General features: G+C 41.7%; 1 protein-coding gene across 1 annotated transcript in view; it reads left to right on the top strand.

The window, feature by feature from the left end:
- LOC121866570 overlaps positions 1-13,947 on the top strand; it is a 51,445-nt gene extending 37,498 nt beyond the window's left edge. Inside the window, exon 4 of the mRNA XM_042366338.1 lies at positions 13,427-13,947. Coding sequence (XP_042222272.1) covers positions 13,427-13,654 — 228 coding nt within the window. The 3' untranslated portion in view covers positions 13,655-13,947. The remainder of the gene's footprint in view (positions 1-13,426) is intronic.
- The last annotated feature ends 10,409 nt before the right edge of the window (positions 13,948-24,356 follow it).

Here is a 24,356-nt window from a genome sequence, read left to right as displayed (position 1 = left end):
CCTATGTTCTAGTAAAAATAACATCTTAATTTTATGATGGTACATGCACACAATTAATACTTAAGAGAAATAGAGAAATACAGTCGCCAAGTTAATGTCCATTCAAATAATGGACTCGACTCCCTCCCCCTCTTCTCACACTACACTCGCTGGCTCTTCCCTCTGAGAAATTTTTGGGGGAAAACCAGGTATAGTAATAGATAATACCTCAAACTAAAGTTAGGATAATGTAATTGACATTGCTGGATTCCTTGTAAGACCAGGAATATTTGCAGTGGGGTATGCTATAACGAATCTAATTGGTTCTAGAACCTTGTTCGTTATAGCATTCGTTCGTTATAGGATTAATCCATTCCAGGCCGCCAAATACAACCACTTAACACTGAAAAATATAATATAAAATTGTAAAAATTGTAAAAAGTGCATAAATATGCATCTAAACCCCTGAAATAACCAATATCATTAATACTTGTAATAAAAAACAATAAATTAGTAAAAAAAAAAAAATATTTTTTTTTTAAATAATGTTCGTTGTAGGATTTTCGTTCGTTATAGCATTCTCAATTTTATAGGTAAAACCGTTCGTTATAGGAATATTCGTAGTAGGATCCGTTCGTTATAGCATACCCCACTGTAAATGTCATATATTTTTCACAAAAGATAACATATTTACTCAGAGTAAACATTACATCTAAAATTTGTATGTCTAATGCAAAATCTATGATGTTTATATTCAAAATGATCATCAAATTGTAAGAATTCCAGCAATGTAAATTATATTCTGGCCGGGTAATTTGTATGAATTTTATGAGCTAAAAACAAATTTCTTCAGTAAATAAACAAATTATACTTCACCCAGACACTATCTGTCAATCAAAATACCCCACCTCCCACTCCCCCCCCTCTTCCCACTCTCGCTGGGTCCCTCCCTCCCTCCCTCCCTACCAGAGAAATGTTTGGGTTAAAACAGGATATTTACATTTTTAGTAATAAGTAATACCTCAGACTAAAGTTAGGATAATATAATTGACATTGCTGGATTCCTTGCAGGCCAGGGAATATTTTGAATGGAAACGTCATATATTTTGCACTAAAGATAAAATGTTTGCTAATTTTCATCATCTCCTTAAATTACATCTAAAATATGTATGTCTAATGCAAATTTTAAGATGTTTATATTTAAAATGATCACCATCCTGTAAGGATTCCAGCAATGTAAATTATATATTTTATAAGCTAAAAACATATATATCTAAAGTAAATAAACAAATTATACTTCACCCACGTAAATGATGAAATTTACCGCGTAATTAAAACATTTCATTTTGGCAAGGTGCCGCGTAATTGACCAAACGCGTAAACAAAAACGGCGTAAATCCAGACCCAACTGTAATAATAATAATACAAAAAACAATAATAATAACAATATTAACAATAATATATACAAAAATGAAAAAAAAAATCGGTGAGAAACGATATACAGTCACCTCGCGTTTTACGCGCATTTAATTTAAGCGTTTTAGGAATAACGCAAGTGTTTAATTAATACCAAAACCTAATTTACACGCACCTATTTTTGAAATAACACGCTCATATTATTTTTAATTTGCCGCATAATCGCCTTGCAGCGGAGTCGCGTGTGATGCCTGGTGAGGTGCTTGTACGTATTACTGTAAAGTTACATTCATATCAACATCAACAATTTTTATGTTATTATTAATAATACAGGTCCACAATCCCTTATCCGCAATTCCGAAATCCAAAAAGCTATGAAAACCTAAAAATTTTCTTGGAGCATCATTCGTGTGCACGACTTGCCCAGAGTGATGCCAGACATTACCCAACGCGGCCAAAGCTTGACCCACGCAAGTGTGAGGCGTCAGTTGTGTGTCAGCAGAATATAACCTGCATCACTGGAATCCTAGCAAGACAGCGAATAATTTGAATGTAGACATCATATATTTTGCACAAGAGATAAAAATTTTAGTCCTTTAGTGTAGTACATTTAAATATAGTCTCTCCTCGACTTACGATGGGGTTCTGTCCCGATGGCCAGGTGGTAAGTCGATTTGGTCGTAAGTCGAAAAGGTGGAAATAATACATAGAAATTCTAAAATGAAATACAGTACAGTAAAAGTAATCAATAATGAAAAATAAATAAAGTGTTACTGTGCACTTACCTTTAATGTAGTCAGCTGAATGCACACGGGGCCTCAATAATTTTTAATTAAGCATGGAGACTACTGTACATTAATTGGATGGAGCAGAAGAGGAGACAGGACTGGGTGGGTCATCAAGTTCACTGTCTTCAGACAGGCTAACATACTTGCTTGTTGAAGGTATTGGATCATCTTTAGGGAGTGAAGAGGCAGCAGTTTGCCTTTTCTTTTCATTGTAAATCTCCCTGCAGCAAGCAAGTGCATCTTGGATCAGTCTGTCAACTTTTACAAAACGCTCAACATTTTGATCCATTTCTTCAAACATTTGCATCCCCTTATTAATAGTAGCAAATGCCTCTGCCATTTGTTTCACTGAAAACTTTTTGGGGAGTGCAGGTTCTTCTTTTACATTTTGTCTCTCTTCTTCCTCTGCAAATTTCTGTGCCTTCAGTTCAATAGGATCCTCGTTACTTAGCACTTCTGCTACACTTTCCACCAACTGCTCAACATCTTCATTATCAATTTCTAACTCCAGATGTTTATCCATCTGCACTATCTTGTTACTAATCTCAGAAATTGCTTCATCTTCATTAAATCCTTTGAAACTGTTCACATATCTTTTCAGGACCTTCTTCCATATTCCATTATGCACTGACCTGTAACCCCATCCCATGCTGCAGCTATGTTCTTTGTACATTGCAAAATGCTGTAGTCCTTCCAAAACTCTCTGAGCGTTTTCTCACCTTCAGTAGCAGCAAGGTGAAGGTTGTACGTAAATAATACGCTTTAAAAGCAGCAATTGCACCTTGATCCATGGGTTAAATGATAGAGATAGTGTTAGGTGGAAGGTAGACTACCTTAACATCAGGGTGCAGGTCGTCCAGGTGTGGTGGGTGTCCCAGAACATTATCTAAAATTAATAAAATCCTGAAGGCAATCCCTTGTTGCAGACAATACTCCTTGGCTCGTGGAATGAAACAACTCGGGAACCAATCCTCGAACAGTGCTAGGGTCATCTATGCTTTCTTATTACTGCGATAAAACACTGGCAGTGTGTGCTTGCTGACATTTTTAAAAGCCCTTGGGTTCTCTAAATGGTATATCATGAAGGGTTTTACCTTGAACCAGCTACATTCCCCCCCAACAGAAGTGTGATTCGGTCCTTGAATGCCTTGAATCCTGGCATGGTTTTCGCCTCTTTGTGGATGTATGTCCGTTCTGGCATGCGCTTCCAGAATAGCAAGTTTCATCCACATTAAATATTGCTCAGGCAAATGATTTCCCTCCATGATGACACGATCTAGCTCCTCAAAAGCTTCGGCAGCACCCACATCAGCACTTGCTGCCTCTCCACTCACCTTTACACTGTGCAAATTGTAACGTTTCTTAAACCTTTGGAACCACCCATGACTTGCTGTGAAGTTTTGGTCGCACTCATCTCCTGCCTGCTCTTTCAGGCTTTCGAAAAGGCTTCTTGCCTTAGCCTGTATGGTTAGAAGGTTTAAGGGTACACGCTTTTGCAGCTGATCTTCCATCCACATCACAAGTAATTTCTTCATCTCATGAAGAGTACCTTGTCTTTTATTCGTTATTATTGTTCCCTTTATAGGTGTTGATCCTTTCACTACCTCACGAATTCGTTCCTTGTCCTTCAAAATTGTTGATATCGTCAAGTGAGAGAAGCCAAGGTCGCGGGAAATGGTTGCTACCGTTTTTTCCATTTTCATATTACATTATTATTTTCATTTTCATCTCAAAAGTAATTGACTATCTCTTTTTCTTCTCAACACTACGAGAACTCTCACTTTTACGCATGCCAGCCATTTTAAAGGGAATTACAAACGAAAATTTTGTCAGTACACAGCGCGATCACTAAAAACAACGACGGCCAAACACCAACTTAGCGGGCTACGACGTTGATGCTGTACACCACGAGGCAGCCCAGCCCAAGCTATCATACGGCATCACATTACGACCAAACGTCGGGACTCGAAAATACGTAATGTGAAAAATATTTTATACGACCATGGATGTCGTATGTTCGGGTTGTCGTAAGTCGAGGAGAGACTGCATAGTATAGTCTGCATTTAAGCCATCAATTGAACCTGTGGAGGATCGCGTAAAACGAGAAACGCGTAAATGAAGTAACAGAACATATTAGATTAATTGAAATAGAGACTGGGCCAACCCCCAAACTCCACTTTTTCTGACACAATACGTACGTTGTAGTAAAAATAGTATCTTAATTTTATGATGGTATGCACACACATAATATAGAAGAGAAATATCAATAAGAGAATATTATACTGTACCAGGTAAAAGAAAATCAAGGTTTAACACTTTCGTTACTAGAAGAGATGGGTCGGCATACAAGGATGGGGGCTGGTTCCGAGGCAGAGGGCAGATTAGTGGCCCTCAGGTGAATCACCATCACTATCCACCATTATTGTCAGGGCCTCCCTGACAAACCCCTCAAAGTCACCATCACTGTCACTATCACTGGCTTGGGCTGGCTGTGGTGGGTTGCCAGCGAAGAAGCCAGTGATGCTACGCTGACGGCTAGTGTTGATGTGGTCGTGATACATCTGGATATACTGCTCCATACTTTGGTCTAGAGGGTTATTGAAGACTTAAGACTGGTGATTGACATGGTCTTTTGAAAGGGTGAGCTTTAGTTTCTCGGCAAACTCGATGGCATCCTTTACATCGCCATGAGTTAACTTTTGTTCTCTTGCTGCCGCACCACCTGCCTCCTCACTGACGTCATCGTCTTCCAACATCCCGTCGGCAGTCACCTCAGGATCCCTGATTACCTCCATGATGTCGTCGTTGGTGGTCTCGGAGAAGTCTGCAGCTGTAACACTCTGTGCAGCTTCTCTTGCAAGGTCCACTGCAACAGACTGAACCTCACCAGCCACAGGTTGCATCTCCCTCCCACCTGGGATACCTTGCAACACATGCCGCCACGCGTGACGAATCGTTGCCACAGACAGCTTCCCCCATGCCTCCACCAAGAAATCAACAGCTTTCTTTACGTTAAACATTTTCCAAAACTGTTTAACTCGCACTTCATGCTCCGCCAACTCTTGTTCTGCATCCTCGTTGTCGTCGCTCTCTCTATCTGTGCCACTCAGAAGGTTACGCAACTCATCCTTGTTGTTGGTCTACAGTAGTTGTTCAGGAGCTTAAACTTCTTTGCGGAGAATGCAGCCTTAACGTTGCTTATCAACTCCTGGTCCATGGGCTGGATTAACGACGTAGTGTTGGGAGGAAGGAAGACCACTTTTACACTGGGGTGACGATCCAACAGTAGGGGCGAGTGTCCTGGTGCGTTGTCAAGCGGCAACAAAATGTTGAATGGCACATTATTTTGCGCGCATAATTTCTTGACGTCGGGAACGAAACAGTCATCAAACCAGGAGAGGGACAGACCAGTGAACATCCACGCCCTACGTGAGGTTAGCCAGTGGACATTTAGCTTGGTCATGTCCATGTTCTTGTAGGCGTGTGGCTTGCGGGCTGTGTGGATCACCGACAACTTGAGCTTACAGGTACCGGAGGCATTGGTGGTAAACAGGACGGTGATGCGCTCCTTCTGCAATTTCCGGCTCCGACACTTGCTGGCAGACTTGACAACGAAGGTCTTGGAAGGTAATTTTTTCCAAAACAGACCGGATTCATTCATGTTGAACACCTGGTCGTCGGTGTACTGTCCTTCCTCCATAGCGTCACGTAAGAATGGAGGAAAATCACTAGCCGCAGCACGGTCAGCACTGGCACCTTCACCAACAATGTTATTGTTGGTAATCTTGTTCCTTTTCTTAAACCCTTGCAGCCACCCAGTGGAAGCAGTGAAGGGTTTGGGCTCTGCAATTCCCATCTTGCGCGCCACTGATGAGTACAGTTCACGAGCGTTGTCCTGCACTGCCCGCTTGTCGACCGCCACGTTCCGTCTTGCCTGACGAATTAAGTAGCTCACCAGTAAGTTCTCAGTCTTGAGCAGCACCTTATTCTGACAATACTTCACCATTGAAGCACTTGCAGACTTTGTGATGCTCATGTGTTCTTTAATCTTGGCGGCATCCTTCTTGATCGTCCGGATAGTAGATTCGTTCACGCCATGCTGGCTTAATTAAAGCCTTTTCATTCTGGCAAGGCACCGCGTAAATGACCAAACACGTAAATCCAGACTATACTGTACTATATGAAAATTTTATTTTATTCTCTATTCTATTTTTGGCGTAAATACGAAGAAAATAATGGTGTAAACTGAATTGGGTCCTAAATTAACCAGGGTCTTAAATATGAATGGTCGTTAGTAGAATCATCGTTATCGGAGGCTTTCCTGTACATGATCACCGATGTTACTATCTCTGGTCAGTCATGTACAAGAACGTTTTCTAAATCTACTTTTCCTGTGTCTTTGAAAGTGAGTCTAGCTACCATTATCTGTTGGCTGGTGGTGTCTGGCATCTTGTGTAAATGTTTCCTGCCACTCAATAATGGAAGCCCCTCAAAATCGAGGATGGCCGGCCCTAAAGCCACTTAGGCGTGAATTTTTTAAAATGTAGAAGCTGTCGCCAACACAACAACCACACCTTAAGCTAACAAGCTGCATGACCCAGTGTCAAGGAATAGTCTGAGAAGACTGGACAACTCGCCAACTGCACTGGCTAACCATTACCCCGGAATACGATCCGCAAGTCGATTAACATCCAGGTTCGAACTGTTGGGTAGACAGAGGCACATGACCTAAAGAAACTTGAACATAGTTTCACCCTGCCCGAGGATCGAACTCGGTTCTGCTCTCTTGCTAGGCGAGGATGCTGACCATTACACCACAGTGTTGCTGTGACCATGGGTAACTTACAATGTCACCATCACCATGGGTAACTTACAATGTCACTGCCATCATGGGTAACTTACAATGTCACCATCAGCATGGGTAACTTACAATGTCACCATCAGCATGGGTAACTTACAATATCACTCATCATGGGTAACTTACAGTGTCACCATCAGCATGGGTAACTTACAATGTCACCATCATCATTGGTAACTTACAATGTTGTTATCATCATGAAAAACTATGTAATAACAGCATTTATTTTAAATTTATTATTTTCTTTATTTCTTCTTAGTTATTAATTCTTTACTTATTTCTTTACTCTCTTTCTTTCATTCTCTGTATACTCATGAGAGGGGAGGTGAGGAGTGAAGGAGGGTTGTTAGAGGAGAGAGGGAGGTAAGGGAGGCTAAGGAATGTGAGGAGAAGGAGAGGGGCACAAGTAGTCCTTCCCTATGGTCAACCTTTCCCCACACTGAGGATGAGGGGATACTGAGAGGTAAGAGGGAGTGAGGAGGATAACTGAGGGAACAGGGATAACATATGATAACTGAGACACTAGGGGAAACAGGTGATAGGTGTGTTGTCACCAAGACTCTTATAACAATTCAGCCTTTTTTTAATAAGGGGAGGTATGAATTGGGACTCTTATTAACGGTTACTGTATTTATTGAATATTTTCTTTTATGGTTTGACAATTACACTTCAAAACAATAAACCTATCTTCCTAGCTACCTAATCAGGGGTCACATGAATCACAATACATTTTGTGAAACAAATAAAACCTGAAGGGTACTCACTGAGATACTGTATATCCTGCCATGTTGGGGAACCGACCACACCATGTACCGTACTTCTGTCTTTCACTACTTCCAACCAGACTCTGTGTTTGAAAACTGAGTGCCTGCCTTGCTGGGGCATGAACTCAGCCTCCAGCCAATCAGCACAGTAAAGCCTATGAAGTCACATTCACAGGCCACTGCGATTGGCTCACGCCTCAGGCACGCGGCCACTCATGGTTAGCAGAAAACTCTAGTAGGGTAGTGTGTTTTTGGCGGGTAATCTTTGTCTAAATTGAATTTTCCTGTATTTCCTCTAAACATGACACAATCTACTCCAAAAAGCATGACAAACAGGGAGGTACTCCCACCTGGGAAGATATTCTATTGGTAGACCCTGCTGCCATATGGCACCACGAAAATTGTGACCACGTCCCAGGTTGCTGATCTGACTTTTTGCCTCATTTACACACAATTGCAGGGTCTCAGTTGTTTCACTTATTAATGACAACACAACATACATATATTCTTTCTCACTCTTGATCTTTTTTTTTTGTATTTATGGTTCTTTATTATTATTATTATTATTATTATTATTATTATTATTATTATTATTATTATTATTATTATTATTATTATTATTATTATTATTATTATTACAATTATTATTAGAGTTATTATTATTATCATCATTGTTATTTTATTATTGTATTTTTTATTATAAATTTTATTTATTATCAATTATTATTATTATTATTATTATTATTATTACAGTGCCCATCTGGAAAGCATGCGTAGTTCATGCTTGCCTTTATGACTCATGCATTAAGGGCGTAAAAGCGAGAAGGGTCATAGGTTTTGTCAACAAGTTACATAAAGTGACAATGGTGACTGTGTGTGGGGAAAGTTCCCGGTACATTTCATCTGTTTATGGCAAAGCGTGGCAGGTCCCTAATAATGTTAAGTGCCAGGCCTGTCACTAGAAGGAGGGATATCTGGTCAGGGAGGGAAGAGATGTTGGTAACGGCTGGGGACCTGTAGGAGGAGGTCATAGGGCAAGTGAGGATGTACAGTGGTCCCTCGGTTAACGAGCACAATCCATTCCAGCAGGTTGCTCGTTAACTGAAAATCTCGTTAAACGAAACCATTGTTTCAATGGGTTTTTGGGTAATTGGTTCCAGCTCACCGAAAATTGTCTAAATTCAACAAAAAAGGTAGAAAATTATACTTACTTTGAGGTGTGTATGAAGAAGGCTCCTGGATGATGATGCTGATGTGAATTTGAAGTGGGAGGTGGAGGAGGAGAAGGGAGAAGAGAATGAAGTGGAGGTGGAGGAGAAGCATTTTATTGCTTCTTGGAAGGTGAGTCACCTTCCATGAAAATGTCTGGAACCTCTGGACTGACAGATTCTCCACCATGAACATCCTCTCTCCTTATTGAAGTGGAAGGCTGAGGGCTAGCATCATCCTCTCTCCTTCTTGAAGTGGAAGGCTGAGGGATAGCATCTTGTTCCCTCTGCCTTTTACTGAAGAAAGTGTCAATTGTGGTCTGTGGGGCATCTCTCCTCCTCACCATTAAATTATGTTTATAGAAGGAGACCATTGTGTCCCCAACATAACACAAAGTTAGTTCAGAATTTTCCACATCTGGGTGCTTTGAAGCCAGTTCCCTAAACTTCTCCCAGTGGTAAATCACATCTTTCAACTCTTTAGTTGACATATGGTCATCACTTTCCATTTCCTCCTCACCATTGTCAGCCTCTAACATCTCATCCAGTTGCTTCAAGTCATCAGGAGTAAGTTCCTCCTCATGAGACATCACTAGCTCTTCGACATCATCCTCTTCCACTTCAAGGCCCAATGACTGACCAATGGACACAATCTCCTGGTCCAACTGTTTCTTCCTCAAATCCCTCAAAATCATGGACTACTGATGGCCACAGTGCTTTCCATGAAGAATTGAGGGATCTAGTGGAGACTTCTTGCCATGATGATGACAATCAATTTTACAGCCTCCAGGATGTTGAATTGTGTCTTCCAGAACTGTTTCAGTGTTAGTTCAGGATCATTGGAAGTTGCCTGATGACACCTCCTAAACCTTTTCTTCATGTACAACTTCTTGAAGTTGCTGATCACATTCTGGTCCATTGGCTGTATGATTGATGTAGTGTTGGGAGGCAAAAACAACACTTTCACAAAGTCAAATTGATACTCCAAAGTTCTGGCAAGTTCAGGGTCATGACCAGGAGCATTATCCATGAGGAGAAGAGCCTTTAAAGGGAGTTTATTGGTGGTTAGGTAGCTCTTGACAGAAGGGCAAAACACCTCAACAGCCCATTCATTAAAGAGCTGTCTTGTCACCCATACCTTATGGTTGGACTTCCAATAAACTCCAAGCTTTGCTCTTCCCTCTTTCTGTTGCTTGAACACCCTAGGGTTTTCAGAGTGGTAGACAAGCATAGGCTTCAGTCGGAAATCCCCTGAAGCATTGGCACCAAGCAATAGAGTGAGGCAGTCTTTCATGGGTTTATGCCCAGGTAAAGAGGCTTCATCTCTGGTGATGAATGTTCTTTTGGGCATTTTTTTCCAGAACAGCCCAGTTTTGTCCACATTGAACACTTGCTGTGGAAGATAATTTTCTTCTTCCATCAGTTCTTTAAATTCCACTAAAAACTTTGCTGCCCCTTCCTTATCAGCACTAGCATTTTCACCATGCCTAACAACACTGAAAATGTCTCTTCTTTTTTTAAATTTTTCGAACCAGCCTTTGCTGGCCCGAAAATCTTCAAATTCTGTGCCTGAAGAACCAGGTTGATCTGTCTTTAAATGTTCGTAAATCTCACTGGCTCTTTCACAGATGAATTCAGTAGAAACTGAATCACCTTTCATCTGTTTTTCCCTAATCTAGATGAGAAGTACCCTCTCAGTTTCTGCAATTAGGGCTCTACCTTTAAACACTGGTAGATTTGTCTCTCACTTTCACTTCTTTAAATTTGTCTTTCTGTGCAAGAATTGTCGACACAGTTGATGTCGACATGCCACATTCTTTGCATAGCGCATTTGTTCTAATGCCTTCTTCATGTTTCTTAATAATTTCCTGCTTGGTTTGGATTGAAATCGCTTTTCATGACCTCTTAGGCCCCATGCTGGATTCAAACAATGTCAACACCCTGATGTTTTAAGTTAAAACTAGCTGTAAATAAAGAATATTTTCTTTAAAATAACACTGCACTGCACTATATATTGTCAATATGTAAAATAAATTTCAAAATGACCAATAATTTGCTTGGAAACACAGAAAAAAGCATTTAGTTGAAGAGAGTCTGAAGCAAGATGTTACCTCCACTGAAAACAGAGAGAGACTAATGCTTGTTTGGTGTGTTAACAGGCTGGATGGCTCACCACAAACTAGTGACCCTACTTTCAATTATGTTCAGTAATTGTTAAAATGACTAAAAAAGTTAACATTAAACTTTTAAAATTATTGAATAGTATAAACTTCTTGATATTTAATAAAATAGTAAGGAATTTAAGCCCTAGAACCGATTACTGTATTGGCGGACTAATACTACAGCTGGTTGACCGCCAAGTGCAAGCGAAAACATGTTGAGGTCGGCTCGTAAGAAACTCGTTAATCGAGGGATTGCTCGTTAACCGAGGGACCACTGTAGTGAGGGAGGGTGTGAGAGTCGGGTTGGCCACAAAGTTTACAAACAGTGCGGCCAGGCTCAGGTTTGCCAATGTACTCCTAGGCGCAGTCTCATGTACATAATCTGTTGAGATCAAGTCAGGGATTGATACTCTTTGTAGCGGTGGTTGTCGTCACCAGTTACAGCGTCATAGTGACGTAGTGTGACTCTACCCCGTTGTTTCAGGTGTGTCCAATTTTCATCGAATGCTTCTCGTTGTGCGGCGTGTATGCGAGATTTGAGATGATTTAGGTAGAGGGCGAGGGTGGCTTCAATATCTTCTTCTTGTGTCGCTTCTTTGGCAAGCCGATCAACAGTGTCTCAGGCAGTTATTCCTATGTGTGACGGGATCCAAATAAACTTGACACGGATGTCATCAGTTTGTTCTAGCCAGGCGACGGCAGATAGGGTGTGTTGGGCAGCAGGGGAGGAGGGGGAGGGTAATTTTATTAAATTTTCATCCCCATGCCCCGATGTGGGTCAGTGACCTGTTCCCGGGTGGGCTAATCCCCATAAAAAAAAAAAAAACTACAATGCTGCTATTACCAAGTAAGTTACAATGTCCCTTTCAACATGGGTAACCAACAATGTCACCATTATCATGGGTAACTTACAATGACACCATCATCATGGGTGACTTACTGTACAATGTCACCATCATTTATGGGTACTGTTTTTTGTTTTTTTTACACAGGGATTAGCCCACCCTGGCACAAGTCACTGACCCACATCGGGGCCTGCGGGGCAAAAATGGAATATCCTGTAATAATAATAATTCATAGTAAATAAAATTTATCATAAAAAGTAAAATAAAATAATAATGGTAACAATAATAATAATAACAACAACACTGTGCAGTAATTATAATAATAAAGAAATGTAAAGAAATACAAAAATGAAAAAAAAATCAATAGTGAGGAACGCTATATGTACCGGTATTTTGTGTTGTCAAGTAAGAGAAACAATCAAGACCCTGCAATTGTGTGTAAATGGGGCAGAAAGACAGATCAGCAACCTGGGACTTGGTCACAATATTCATGATGCCATATGGCAGCAGGGTCTATCATTAGACAATACATTATGCTTCCAATATCTTCCCAGGTGGTAGTATCTCCCTGTTTGATAGCTGCCTACTACCTACTTACAATGTCAGCATGAGCAACTCACAATGTCACCATCATAATGGGTAAATTACAATGTCATAATTAGCATGGGAAACTCACATTATCCCCAACTGCATAGATAACTAACAATAGCATCATCACAATCAACATTGGTAACTTACAATGTTATCATCATCATGGGTAACTAACATGGGTAATGAACATGGGTAACTGACTTATGGTGTCACCACCAGTATGGGTAACTTACAATGTCATCATCATCATGGGTAGCTTATAATGCCACCATCTTCATGGTTAATATATGTCACCATGATTATGGGTAATTTATAATGTTACCATCATCATGGGTAACTTATAATATCATCATCAGTATCTTATGTAAACATCATCATGGGTAACTTTGTCAATGTCATCATGAGTACTGGTAACTTATATCACCATCAGCATGAGAAACTTGCAGTGCCACCATCACCATCTTTCAGAGTGAGGATAATTTTACAGGTTATATCCATTTCTTTCCTTTGTCTACAGAACAGATCTTCACCTGCTGTGTCCTTTTTTATGCCAAGATTTGGTGAAGCTAAAGTTAATGGTACCTTTGCCCATCTCTCTGTCAGTTTGTAGGTTTAATCTCTTGAAATGTGTCTCAAACAAGAATTAGTTAATCTATCAGAAGTGAAATTCGTAATTAAGTGTTTTAATGCCTATTGGATATGTTTTGTGAACAAAGAACAGGTCTAAACGTTAGACTACTTCCAATTAAGAGTATATTGTAGTTTAACACATATTATAAAATTATTTTTGTTATAGAAACTTGTTTTGTTCACAGTCGGAGAATGCTCCAAGTGTAAGTTCCCTTGGAAACAGCAGTACCCTTGAAATTACTCTCAAAGATGGACAGCCACTTAGCCTTGTCATTCCTGAGGGAGAAGATCCAACTATGTATGTTCAGAGAGCACTGGAGTCAGCAGTGATGTCTCAACACCAGCCAGCCACACAACAGCAGCAGCAACACCAACACCAACAGCAACAAGCAGTTCATTCACAGCCAGAATGATTTTTTTTAATTTTTAAAAGGAAAAATATATTTCAAATTTTTATTAATAGCAAATATAATTTTCTATACAAAATATTCATTTATGTATATTTTGCTTCAGATGCCAAGCTTATAAATGGCAGATTGTCTTTCACTTTACAACAAATGCATTTTGTGCTGAACTTTATGAGTAATTCTCTTAAGAGATATATTTGACCAATGAAATGTAATGTTTGTATCTTAGTGACATGTATTAGTAATGTAATTTACTAAAGAATAAATGTTTAAGATATTTATGAATTATAGTAAAATGAGAAATTGCAATTATATTTCCTAATGAAGTTACTAAATATTTTCATACAGCCAAGAGGATCAAGCAGATACAGTGGTCTTCTGAAATGATTATGATTCTTTATACTATTAATGTTTCAAACCTTCTTTGGACTTTAATTTAGAACATAATTTCTATCAGATTCAGTTTATGCTGCTGGTCTTTTATGTTTGTGACCCCTTGTCAGGAGTGCAAGAGAGGAAATTCTACCTCTTTTGTAGACCACAAAGGAAAGAGATATTTTGACTCAAAAATAGGGGACGTTGGACCTTTGGTGGTTACCAAACTAGAGCAGGTTGAGAAAAGGATCCTTACTAAGGATGAAGGAGTTAAATAAATACTGTAAAGGAATAAGTCAAGAGACATTACACTCAGGTTGCAGCAGGAATGCAAATGGTGAGTGAGAGGAACATTGAAAATGAGGTTTCACTACATTATCCCAGTCATATATGCTGTTTTCTCCATGTATATAGGAAACTACCCCCTAATCATCCATTTCCTGGGATTCTTAACTTGGATAAGCAGGCCTTGAAGCTGCTGTCAGCAGTTGTCCCTCCAGGGAGTTACATTTTGGTGGAGGAAGTAACTTGATCTTTGTGGGTAGGTGACTCAATTTGGTCATGGAAGGTTAAGTTGTACACTCGGTAAAAAAACTACCATACAGGTGGGATCCGATAATTTTCTAACTGAACATTCCCGTTGTCTCGCGAGGGTTGGTAGGCCTGAATGCGAGACATTTCGAACTTAATTTGGTAGGCCGAAATTAGCTATTTCATTGACAATATTGAATTACTTTGTTACAATATGACTGGAGAATGTCAGTATATCTAGATAAGTTAAACTGTATCTTATATTAAAGGTTCCACACACCGTGGACTACAGTAACCATGGAAGTGGAGGAGTTGCCATATAGGAATGCATTATATGTTTGGCGGAATTAGTGGATATAGTCAAGGTATAAGATTATTTTGCAACCAAATTTTGAATCTGTATTTGTACTGCTACTTCACTTTGGGATAGTGCCACATTATGTCATTCTTTATTCGTATTGGAAAATATACCATGCTGTTCCGAAACATGTGAATAGTTCCACAGTTTTGCATGCTGTCACAATGGAACCCAGCTCAACGACGTTTTACCATACGGTCGATAATTACAGAAAGTCTAGCACTGGGTTTCGTTTCAGAGTGCCAATCACTTGTTTTGAGTACCTGTGGCCGAAACCATACACACGCAGGGCTACCAATGTGAGGAATGCCTCAGGGGCCTTTTTGAAACACAGGTAGTTCTGCTATAACGCGATAATTGTGTTCTTGTAAAATATCGTGTTATAGAAAATCGCGTAATAGAAATAACAGGGCTTATGGAGAAAATAGGGTTAGGTGCAGATTACTCGAAATCGAAAAAATTTAGTATTTAGCCTAACACAAAGGATAGCACAGTCTAAATAAATGTTACATTCATATCTAATAATGAAATCATACAGTAAATTTAACACTTTACCTTGAAAAAATATGAATGTAACTTGATGGGGGAGAAGGGTGATTTTGAGGTTGATAACATTGAGCTTCTCTTCAAGTGTTATATCCTTTCTTTTACGATAATCACCGGGAATTCTATCATCAGAGCGCCTTTTGGAGATATTCTTCTTTACCATATTCACAGTTAATACCACAAAATTGGAGAAATAGTAAGCAAAAATCGCGTTATAGCAAACAAGCGTTCGCGTTATACAAATATTGTTCCGAATTCATAAATCGCGTTAGAGCAAATTCGCGTTATCAAAACACGCGTTATAGCAGAACTCCCTGCACTTCGTTTGTAGTGTCAGTTTGTTTCATGCAGGAATTGTAACAGTAGTTTTTTACTGAGGCTACAGGCTACTGGGGACCCAAGATTGGATCGTATGGCCTTTCAGTCTATTTTTTTTAAATACCGTAAAGCCTCCGATAACAACGGTTTGACCAACAACTTTTCATAATTAAGACCCTAGTTAATTTAGGACCCAATTCAATTTACGTCTTTATTTCATTCATATTTACGACCATAATATAATAAAAATAAAGTACAGTAAAGCATCGAATAACGACGTTAATGTGTCCTCCAATATTGCAGTGTAAAGTGAATCGTCTTATCGCGAATTTATTAATTACCATTAAAATAAAGCAATAATAAGGAGATGCATTCCCAAGTGTGACCTTTTCATATCTTTTGTGTGGGTTTTTACTCTCTTTTCCCCAAAAAACAATAGGACGATAGTTCTACACGAGAAAATTAAGAAAATAAGGCCTTGGTTGTAGTTGTAGTAAATTTAATATAAAAAAATTAATATATATGTTTTAAGTAACCTTATTTAATGTTAATAAATGGAACAAAAGATTCATTATTGTTTATTACTGAATATGTATTTGATTGAATTAATCTTTATATATGCGAAATGAACAATACACTTCATTAATACGTAGAATATTAAAACACACAAGAGGATAAGAGACGACATTGTTGTCAGTGTTTACACCCAATGTATACGTGTGCACTCAAGGAACCATCGTCATTTATCTTAAGAATATGTACAAAATATTCATTCTTGTTTATTACTGAATATGTATTTGATTGAATTAATGTTTATGTAATCGCTCATAGGAGCGATTTTGGTTTGAGCAGGACAATAAGACCCTTGTTGTTGACGCGATGAGTATAATTCAGTCAAAATCTGTTGAATACAGTTCACATATAACAACTGCTGGTACATCAGGACACAGTTTGAATAATACCATCAATATACAGTATATACAGTACAGTATAGTCTCGATTTACGCAGATTTGGTTTACGCGTTTGGTCATTTAAGCTGCACCTTGCCAGACCGAAAAATTTTATTTACGCGGTTCATTCCATCATTTATGTGGGAAGCGGCGCGGGCAGGGTGCGCACAAGGTCGCCCAGTCAACAAAACATTACCGAGTTTTCACCCGCCACCCACCACAGCCAGCCCAAGTCAGTGATAGTGAGGATATGGACTTTGAGGGGTTTGACAAAGAAGCCCTGCAAGCCTCTGTGGTGGATAGTGATACAAGTGATATACAGTAGGTGAGGGCCAATAATCTGCCCTCTGCCTCAGAACCAACCCCAACCCCCGTGTGCCCAGCCATCTCTTCTACTAACGTAAGTGTTAAAAATCCTAATATTATTGATATTTCTCTTAAATATTTACTGTGTGTGCATACCATCATAAAATGAAGATGTTATTTTTACTACAACGTATGTAATGTATTGTGTCTGGGTGAAGTATAATTTGTTTTATGACTGAAGATATTTGTTTTTAGCTCATAAAAGTCATAGAAATTACCCGGCCAGAATATAATTTATATTGCTGGAATTCTTATAAGATAGTGATTAATTTGAATATAAACAAGCTAAAATTTGCATCAGACATACAAATTTTAGAGCTAGTTTAAGAATTTTATTAGAGAGAGCAAAAATTTTATCTTTTGTGCAAAATATATGACGTTTATATTCAAATTATTCGCAGTCTTGCAAGGAATCCAGCAATGTCAATTATATTATCCTAAGCATAGTCTGAGGTATTATTTATTACTAAACCTAAACACCTAGTGTTTTCACCCAAACATTTCTCAAGAGCGTGGGAAGAGGGGGGGGGGTGTGTTGAGTCCATTATTTGAATGGACATTAACCGGCGACTGTATTTCTCTTAAATATTAATTGTGTGTGAATACCATCATAAAATTAAGATGTTATTTTTACTACAGCGTACTATTGTGTCGAAAAAAGTGGAGTTTGGGGGTCGGCCCAGTCTCTATTTCAATTAATCCCATATGTTCTGTTATTTCGTTTACGCGTTTTTCTTTTTACACGGACCTTCACGGGTTCAATTGACCTCGTAAATGAAGACTATACTGTAATTACACTTATTAAAGTTATTTAGAGTTCTCAGAGGATTCAACAGTTCACAATCACACTCACGTTTTGGGGTCTAGGGTTAGACCAACGAGAACAAATATAATGTCCTACAGGAAAATGCTGGCTGACGAGAATCAAGATGCTGCCTCCACAGTAGAAGGCGATATACTGTCCCTCAGGCAGTCACACAGCTGCTACCAGCTCCATCTCGCTTAGTAAGCTATTCTGAGTTGTAAACAGTTTCTTCACTTAACATGTGGCCGGCTCGCACAATTGGCGTGGCGATAACACTCCCCCTGTCAGGCTTCGCACGAAATTACAGCTTACCATTAGATTCACTCTCCGACCCCTTCCAACAGGCAGAGTCTCGTCGCTTGGCGTATTAACACTGAGTCCTTTGTCTTCACTTTAACACTTTGCACCAGGCCATCTGTGCTTGGTAGTGCCTCCAGTACTCTCTCTTGCATCCACTGACTCCTGGGGAAGGGTTGTCCAGAGATGATCACGATATCCCCAGCGTGGAGATTACGGCGACTTTTGAAGAATCTTTGTCACTGACGTAGTGTTGGGAGATATTTCTTTCCCCACGTCTTCCAAAATTGATCCGCGATGAATTGGGCATGCTTCCATCTTCTGGCAGGTCGGTTTGGCGTTGGTGGGTAGACCTCAGTTGCTTCTCCGACAAGTCACACATGTCCGTATTGTGCGGTCGAGTAATTTGTGGCACTTAGGTATCCAGTATGTGCCACTTATTATGGCAATAGTGTGTTCTCGTCCTGAGTGTCCAGCTCTAGTCGAGTGTACCTCTCTCACAATGAGCCCCATGATCCTGTTGTCCCTCGCCAACAGTATGGGATTCTTCTGATCTGGGTGGAGAGTGGCTACGTTTCAGTCGGCTGCCTACTCTGATCAAACCGTGCGTGTCTAGATGAGGTTCCAGTCGACTCATGTCGCTACCTCCCACGGGTTGTCCCTGTTGTAACATTCTGAGTTCTCGAGGGAATCCTTTCCTTTACATAAATCTTAAGACGACTAATTTCTCATCTTTCAATTTCCTGACTTTGAGTCGATGTTTTCGGTGATGTTTGTTCTTTCGCTTCCCCAGCTGCCATTCTATAAACCTTCTAATTCACACTACGCTATTCAGAAGTCGATGCCATGAGGAGTACCTGGCCCATAGCTTATCGAGGATACCCTCCCCCTGGTCAGCGTTCGCCGTCAGCACCGTGGTTTCCTTCTTCACCTCTGGATCTCCGTCTGTGAGGTCTGGAATCCTCATTGGACTCTTTGGCCAACTGTCGTTTTCCAACAAGAAGAAAAACAAGTCTCCTCGTTGAGCTCTGCTCCATGTAGTCCACAACTAGCATCGTCGGCTGGGTTCAGTGCCGACTTCACGTGGTGCCATTGTTCTGCATTGGAGCCCTCATGTATCGTTGCCACTCGATTGGCCACGAAGGAATGGAAGCGTCTTTTGGTGTTTCGTATGTACCGAAGGACTGCCGTACTGTCTGTCCAGAACACTGATCTGTCTATTTGTAATTCAAGTTCTCGTCGCAGTTGTTTGTCTGCCTTGGCAGCCAGTACTGCCGCATAGAGCTTGAGTCGAGGTTTGGTCTGCTGTTTCAGAGGGGCTAGCTTGCCTTGCCACACACAAAGGAGATATGGTGGGTTCCATCTTCACACGTGATCCTCAGATGCGATACAGCTCCATACGCTTGTTGGGAGGCGTCGCAGAAGTGGTGTAGTTGCATGGCAGCCACTGGATTTGCATCCTCGGGTGGGTAGCACCGTGGAACGTGTACCTGTGATAGGTGAGGAAGTTCATCTAGCCATCTTTGCCAAGCCACCCTGTTCTGTTCAGCCATTCGTTCATCCCACCTAACACCCCGTCTACACTCATTTTGGAATATAATTTTGGCTCTTGTGACGCTCGGAGTGATGAGTTCCAGTGGGTCATATATGGAGCTGACCATACTCAAAGGCCTCGTTTCATCTCCGGTTTCTTAGGGATCCGGACCCGGACCGCTAGTTCATCCTTTTCCAGGTCCCACAAGATTCCCAGCGCTTGTTCAGTGGGGAGCCTGTCGTCTTTCAAATTACTTGCTTTACTCCCACGGCTTTCTCTGTCTGTGGAATTGCCTTGAGGACTTCCTTGTGATTACAGACCCACTTCGTAAGTGCGAATCTGCCCTTCTTCATCAGGTGTCTCAGTCAATGGGTAATTATCGTTGCTTTCCCCGGTGAATCTAATGAGAGGATCGTCAACGTAGAAGTTACGATTCGCTTTCTTGATGTTGTCATGGAGAGTTTCCCTGTAATCTTGGAATGTTCGTTGTAGCGCATACCCGGCACATGAAGGGCTACACATACCTCCAAAGAGATGCACTGTCATTCGGTAAGTGGTGGGGGCTCCTGGCAGCTGGTCGTCCGTCCACCATAAGAATCGTAAGACGTCTCGATGTTCGGGTACTACTTGCACTTAGTGGAACATTGCCTCGATATCAGCCATGAGTGCCACCTTTCCTTGTCTGAATCTGATGAGGACTCCCATGAAATTGTTAAGTTCTGGCCCTTGCATCACCTGGCTGTTCAATGACATAGACTCATATTCGGCTGCACAATCAAAACTATTTTCACCTTTTCTGGCTTGTTGGGATTCAACACCGGGTGGTGTGGGAGATACCAGGTCTTCCAGGGTGCAACACCGAGTTCTTGACATGGGACTCAGCATGTCCCTCATCGACTAGACGTCACATCTCTTCTTGATACCTCTGAGAGAGCCCTGGGTTCTTTAGGAGGCATTTTTTTCAGTCCCGCCAATCGCTGTTCAGCAAGCTTCTTATTGTCTGTGAGTTCCGGTTCTTCTTGGTGAAACAGAATGGGAAGTTTGTAGTGTCCGTCCACTTGAGTAATTGATGTTGACCACTGCATCAGGACTCTCTTGTCTTCTACAGGGATGGGATCATCGTTACTATAGGCAGAGTCGCATTCCCAGAAGTTCCTGACTTTTTTTTTTTCAGATATGTCTCCAAATTTAATGTCGCCATTCTGACAAAGTGGTTGATCACGGCATAATCACGGCTCATCACTCCAAGCGGTCCATTTATAGTCCAGCCCAGAAGGGTGTGTGTTGCAAACGGCTCTCCGTCCTTCCCAGTCCTTACTTCTAACGGCACTAATACTTGTGGTACATCCAGACCTATCAGGAGGTCCACTCTTTTCGGTACTTGGCGTAGTACAGTACCTCGGAGGTGTTCCCACATGGTGACGTCTTGGGTGTCTTCGACCGAAAACTTTCAGAGAAGACTGTAGATTCTCAACAACAATGACCTCGGAGATAGTGATGGATCCGCTCTTTCTTACTCCTACGCTAACCACCTTTACACTGAACTCTTCGGTGTTTACACTACTTCTTTCTTTCATGATCGTGCCAATGGAAAGGGAAAAACTGGCCTTCCCTCTGCCAGCAGTCGGTTAGCAAGACTACATGTGTAGTATGATCGGTTGCTGCCTGAATCCAAGAGAGCTGCGGTGACCACTGCTCTTTCGCCTCTTGATTCTTCTCCTCCATTCTGACTTTCAATATTGGAAGTGCGACTCTGCTGGACTCTTGTAATCACAACTCGCAATCATTTGGTTCTTCACGCCGATCATCAATTCCGTTGTTGGTTATGGTTTCCCTGACCCATCTATGCGGATTTCATCTGTTCGTGGTCACCAGCATGCTTTGTGTACTCCCAGTCCTTTTCCCCATGGTGCTTGCACTGGCTTCGGTCTTCCATGATTTAGCTCCACTAGTTGCCGATTCCGGTGGTGGCATAATGGCCTTAAGTTGACTCATTCTAGGTTGCTTGTGGTCAGGTGTTATGTCTATTTGGTAAGTGCCCCCAGTGATTGGTCTCTTCACCCTTTGGAAGCTGGTCTGGTGTTCTCTTTCAACTTCGCCCCGTTGCGCCTTGCCACTGCTCGTCAGAACTCCCGTGAAGTGCAGATGCCTCGAGTGTACTCCAGAGCAGCCATCTATACCACATACCATCTTCTGGCTGCACTCCGTTATCTGGTGATTACGACCCAGGCAGGCGAAGCAGCGACGTTCTTCCCTTATGAGGGAAGTTCGCTTCCCTGTGGACATGCTGAGGAATGTCCAGCACATCTGAAGAAGGTGATCTCCGGGGCATAACGAGCAGTGTTCATCATCCGTTTCTCTGGTTGTCTTTATTCCTGATGTCACCAGACCCACAAGTTTCTTCGTTGACGAGGATTGGCGTGAGGGTGAGTCTGTATTTATTCTGCTTGGTTCCTCCGGTCCTTGTCCCTTTGCGGCCTCCTCCTCCTTGTCAACCATATCCATAGTGAATTCCAACATCCACTCGATTCCAGGAGGCTTTCCTTGCTTCCTTTTGTATTAATGCACCTTATCCACATAGTCGTCCCTTATCTTTCTCTTGAATCTCTCAGCTAACGTATGTATTGATTCATACTTGTTAATCTGATGTAGTTCTCCCAGAACCTTCAAGTTCCTCATGCAATTCCCCAGTTTGTCTGAGAACTGTTGGGGGCCTTTCATGCCATTTAGTCTCACAGTTGGACGTAAGTGTGCTTGTTGCCGTGACGTTTCTCTACAACTATTGGGGGCCTTTTGCGTCATTTAGTCTCACAGTTGGACCTTATTAGCTGACAGACGTAAGTGTGCTTGTTGCCGTGACGTTTCTCTACAACTGTTGGGGAGCCTTTCCCGTCATTTAGTCTCAGAGTTGGACCTTATTAGCTGACAGACGTAAATGTGCTTGTTGCTGTGATGTTTCTCTAAAATGTCCAAAGCTTCCTTGTACCATGCTTTGGGATCTTGTATTTGCAGGCATCCTCGCAAAGCGTCTTTATCGGAGCTGGCGTAGGTGACGAAAAATTTCTCTAATTTCAAAGCATCAAGTATCTGCGGCATCCAACGTGTCACTGGAAGGGTCCCATGAACTCCGAGTATTCTCCACAAGTTCCTCCGCTGTACTTCGGCGTCGACCTTTGGGAGAACCTCATATTTTCTAACAGTTCTCTCACCCAGCCCTCGGTGGGTCGTCCTTTTTGTCCTTCATCAATGTTAGTGGTTTTGGTGAGTGAGCTTGATGTTCGGAAGTGCTTCCGCGCTCCCCCTGGTGAAATGTTCCCGACTCCGTGGTTAAGCGCCGGGAGTCCTTTTGGACTATATAGCGTTTCTTCATCAGTTTCGGTTTGAGGAAGGTCGTGTCTCTGGTAGTGATAACCCCTTTTCGCGATCTTCTGTTGCTGTTGTTGTTGAGATTGTCGGACCGTAGTCCGACACGGGCCTTTGCCTGTAGGCGGCCCGTTTGGTGGTTCCGGCTGGAGCTCTTGGAGCAGCCAGGCTGGATTTGGGATTGGGGATGGAGGTTATCCTACCTGCAGGTTTGCAAGTGTAAAGGACCCTCGGTCAGTGAATGCTTACCACCAACCCCCACTCTTGGACGTGGTCAGTTTCGGAGTGGCGCGCCCCCCGAACTGGGGTCTGTACTTGCTGGGGAGGATACTTCCGAAGCTATCTGGGTGGTGGGTATCGTGTGATGACCCGGAGAAGGTGGTGAATGTGGTTTGTTTGGGCCTTTGAGATTGCTATCAACTCTGTTTGTAGGGTGGAGCAGTCATTAGAAAGTCTCCATAGAAGGGTCTGACCTTGGGTGTAGAAGGCCACTCCGGATCTATGATGTTTTGGGTCCACCGAGCCATTTGTGAAGTATGGTGCTGCATCAGCCAGTGTCTCGGTGGCTATGGCTTCTTAAGTTATTCTTTTGAGGTCCTGCTTCTGGAAGTTGGATTTGTTATCACTTAGTTCTGTGCTGTCCTTACTTTGTAGTCGATTCATACCTTCGGTGACGTTCTGCATCATCGCTGTCATGTGAGCGAACATCTGCTGCATCTGTTGGTATTGCTCACATAATTTCCCTCAATCCCTCCGTCTGGTGGTTCCTTCTCTTCTCGGGAGACAGGTTTATCTCACGCTGCCTTGGCGGGGTGGGTGTGATGTGACAGTGTCTCATTTTTTACTTATCCCCTTCCATGTCCATGACTGCCAGAACAACGAGCGTGATCTCTCTTGCTCGATAAATGCATGCAGTAAGGCTTAGTATTAGCTACTATTCATGGTGACGTCCCACGATCGCTGATATCACACAATCGGAGATGTCACACATAAACAGTTCCATACGCACGAGTGACGTCACACAAACAGTGCCATACACACAAGTGACGTCACAAACAGCACCATACGCACGAGTGACGTCACGCAAACAGTGCCATACATTCGAGTGACACATTCACGCATACCATACGCATGAGTGATGTTACGCAGTGCCATACACACGAATGACATCACACAAACAGTGCCATACGCACGAGTGACTTCACACAAACAGTGCCATACGTGTTCGTGTTCTGGGTAATAAGTTCAATATACAGGAGCGAAC

This window comes from Homarus americanus, unplaced genomic scaffold (assembly GCF_018991925.1).
Source record: "Homarus americanus isolate GMGI-L3 unplaced genomic scaffold, GMGI_Hamer_2.0 scaffold16430, whole genome shotgun sequence".
NCBI classification, from domain to species: domain Eukaryota; kingdom Metazoa; phylum Arthropoda; class Malacostraca; order Decapoda; family Nephropidae; genus Homarus; species Homarus americanus.
The sequence above is the reverse complement of the archived record's forward strand: the minus strand, read 5'-3'. Positions and strand labels throughout refer to the sequence as shown.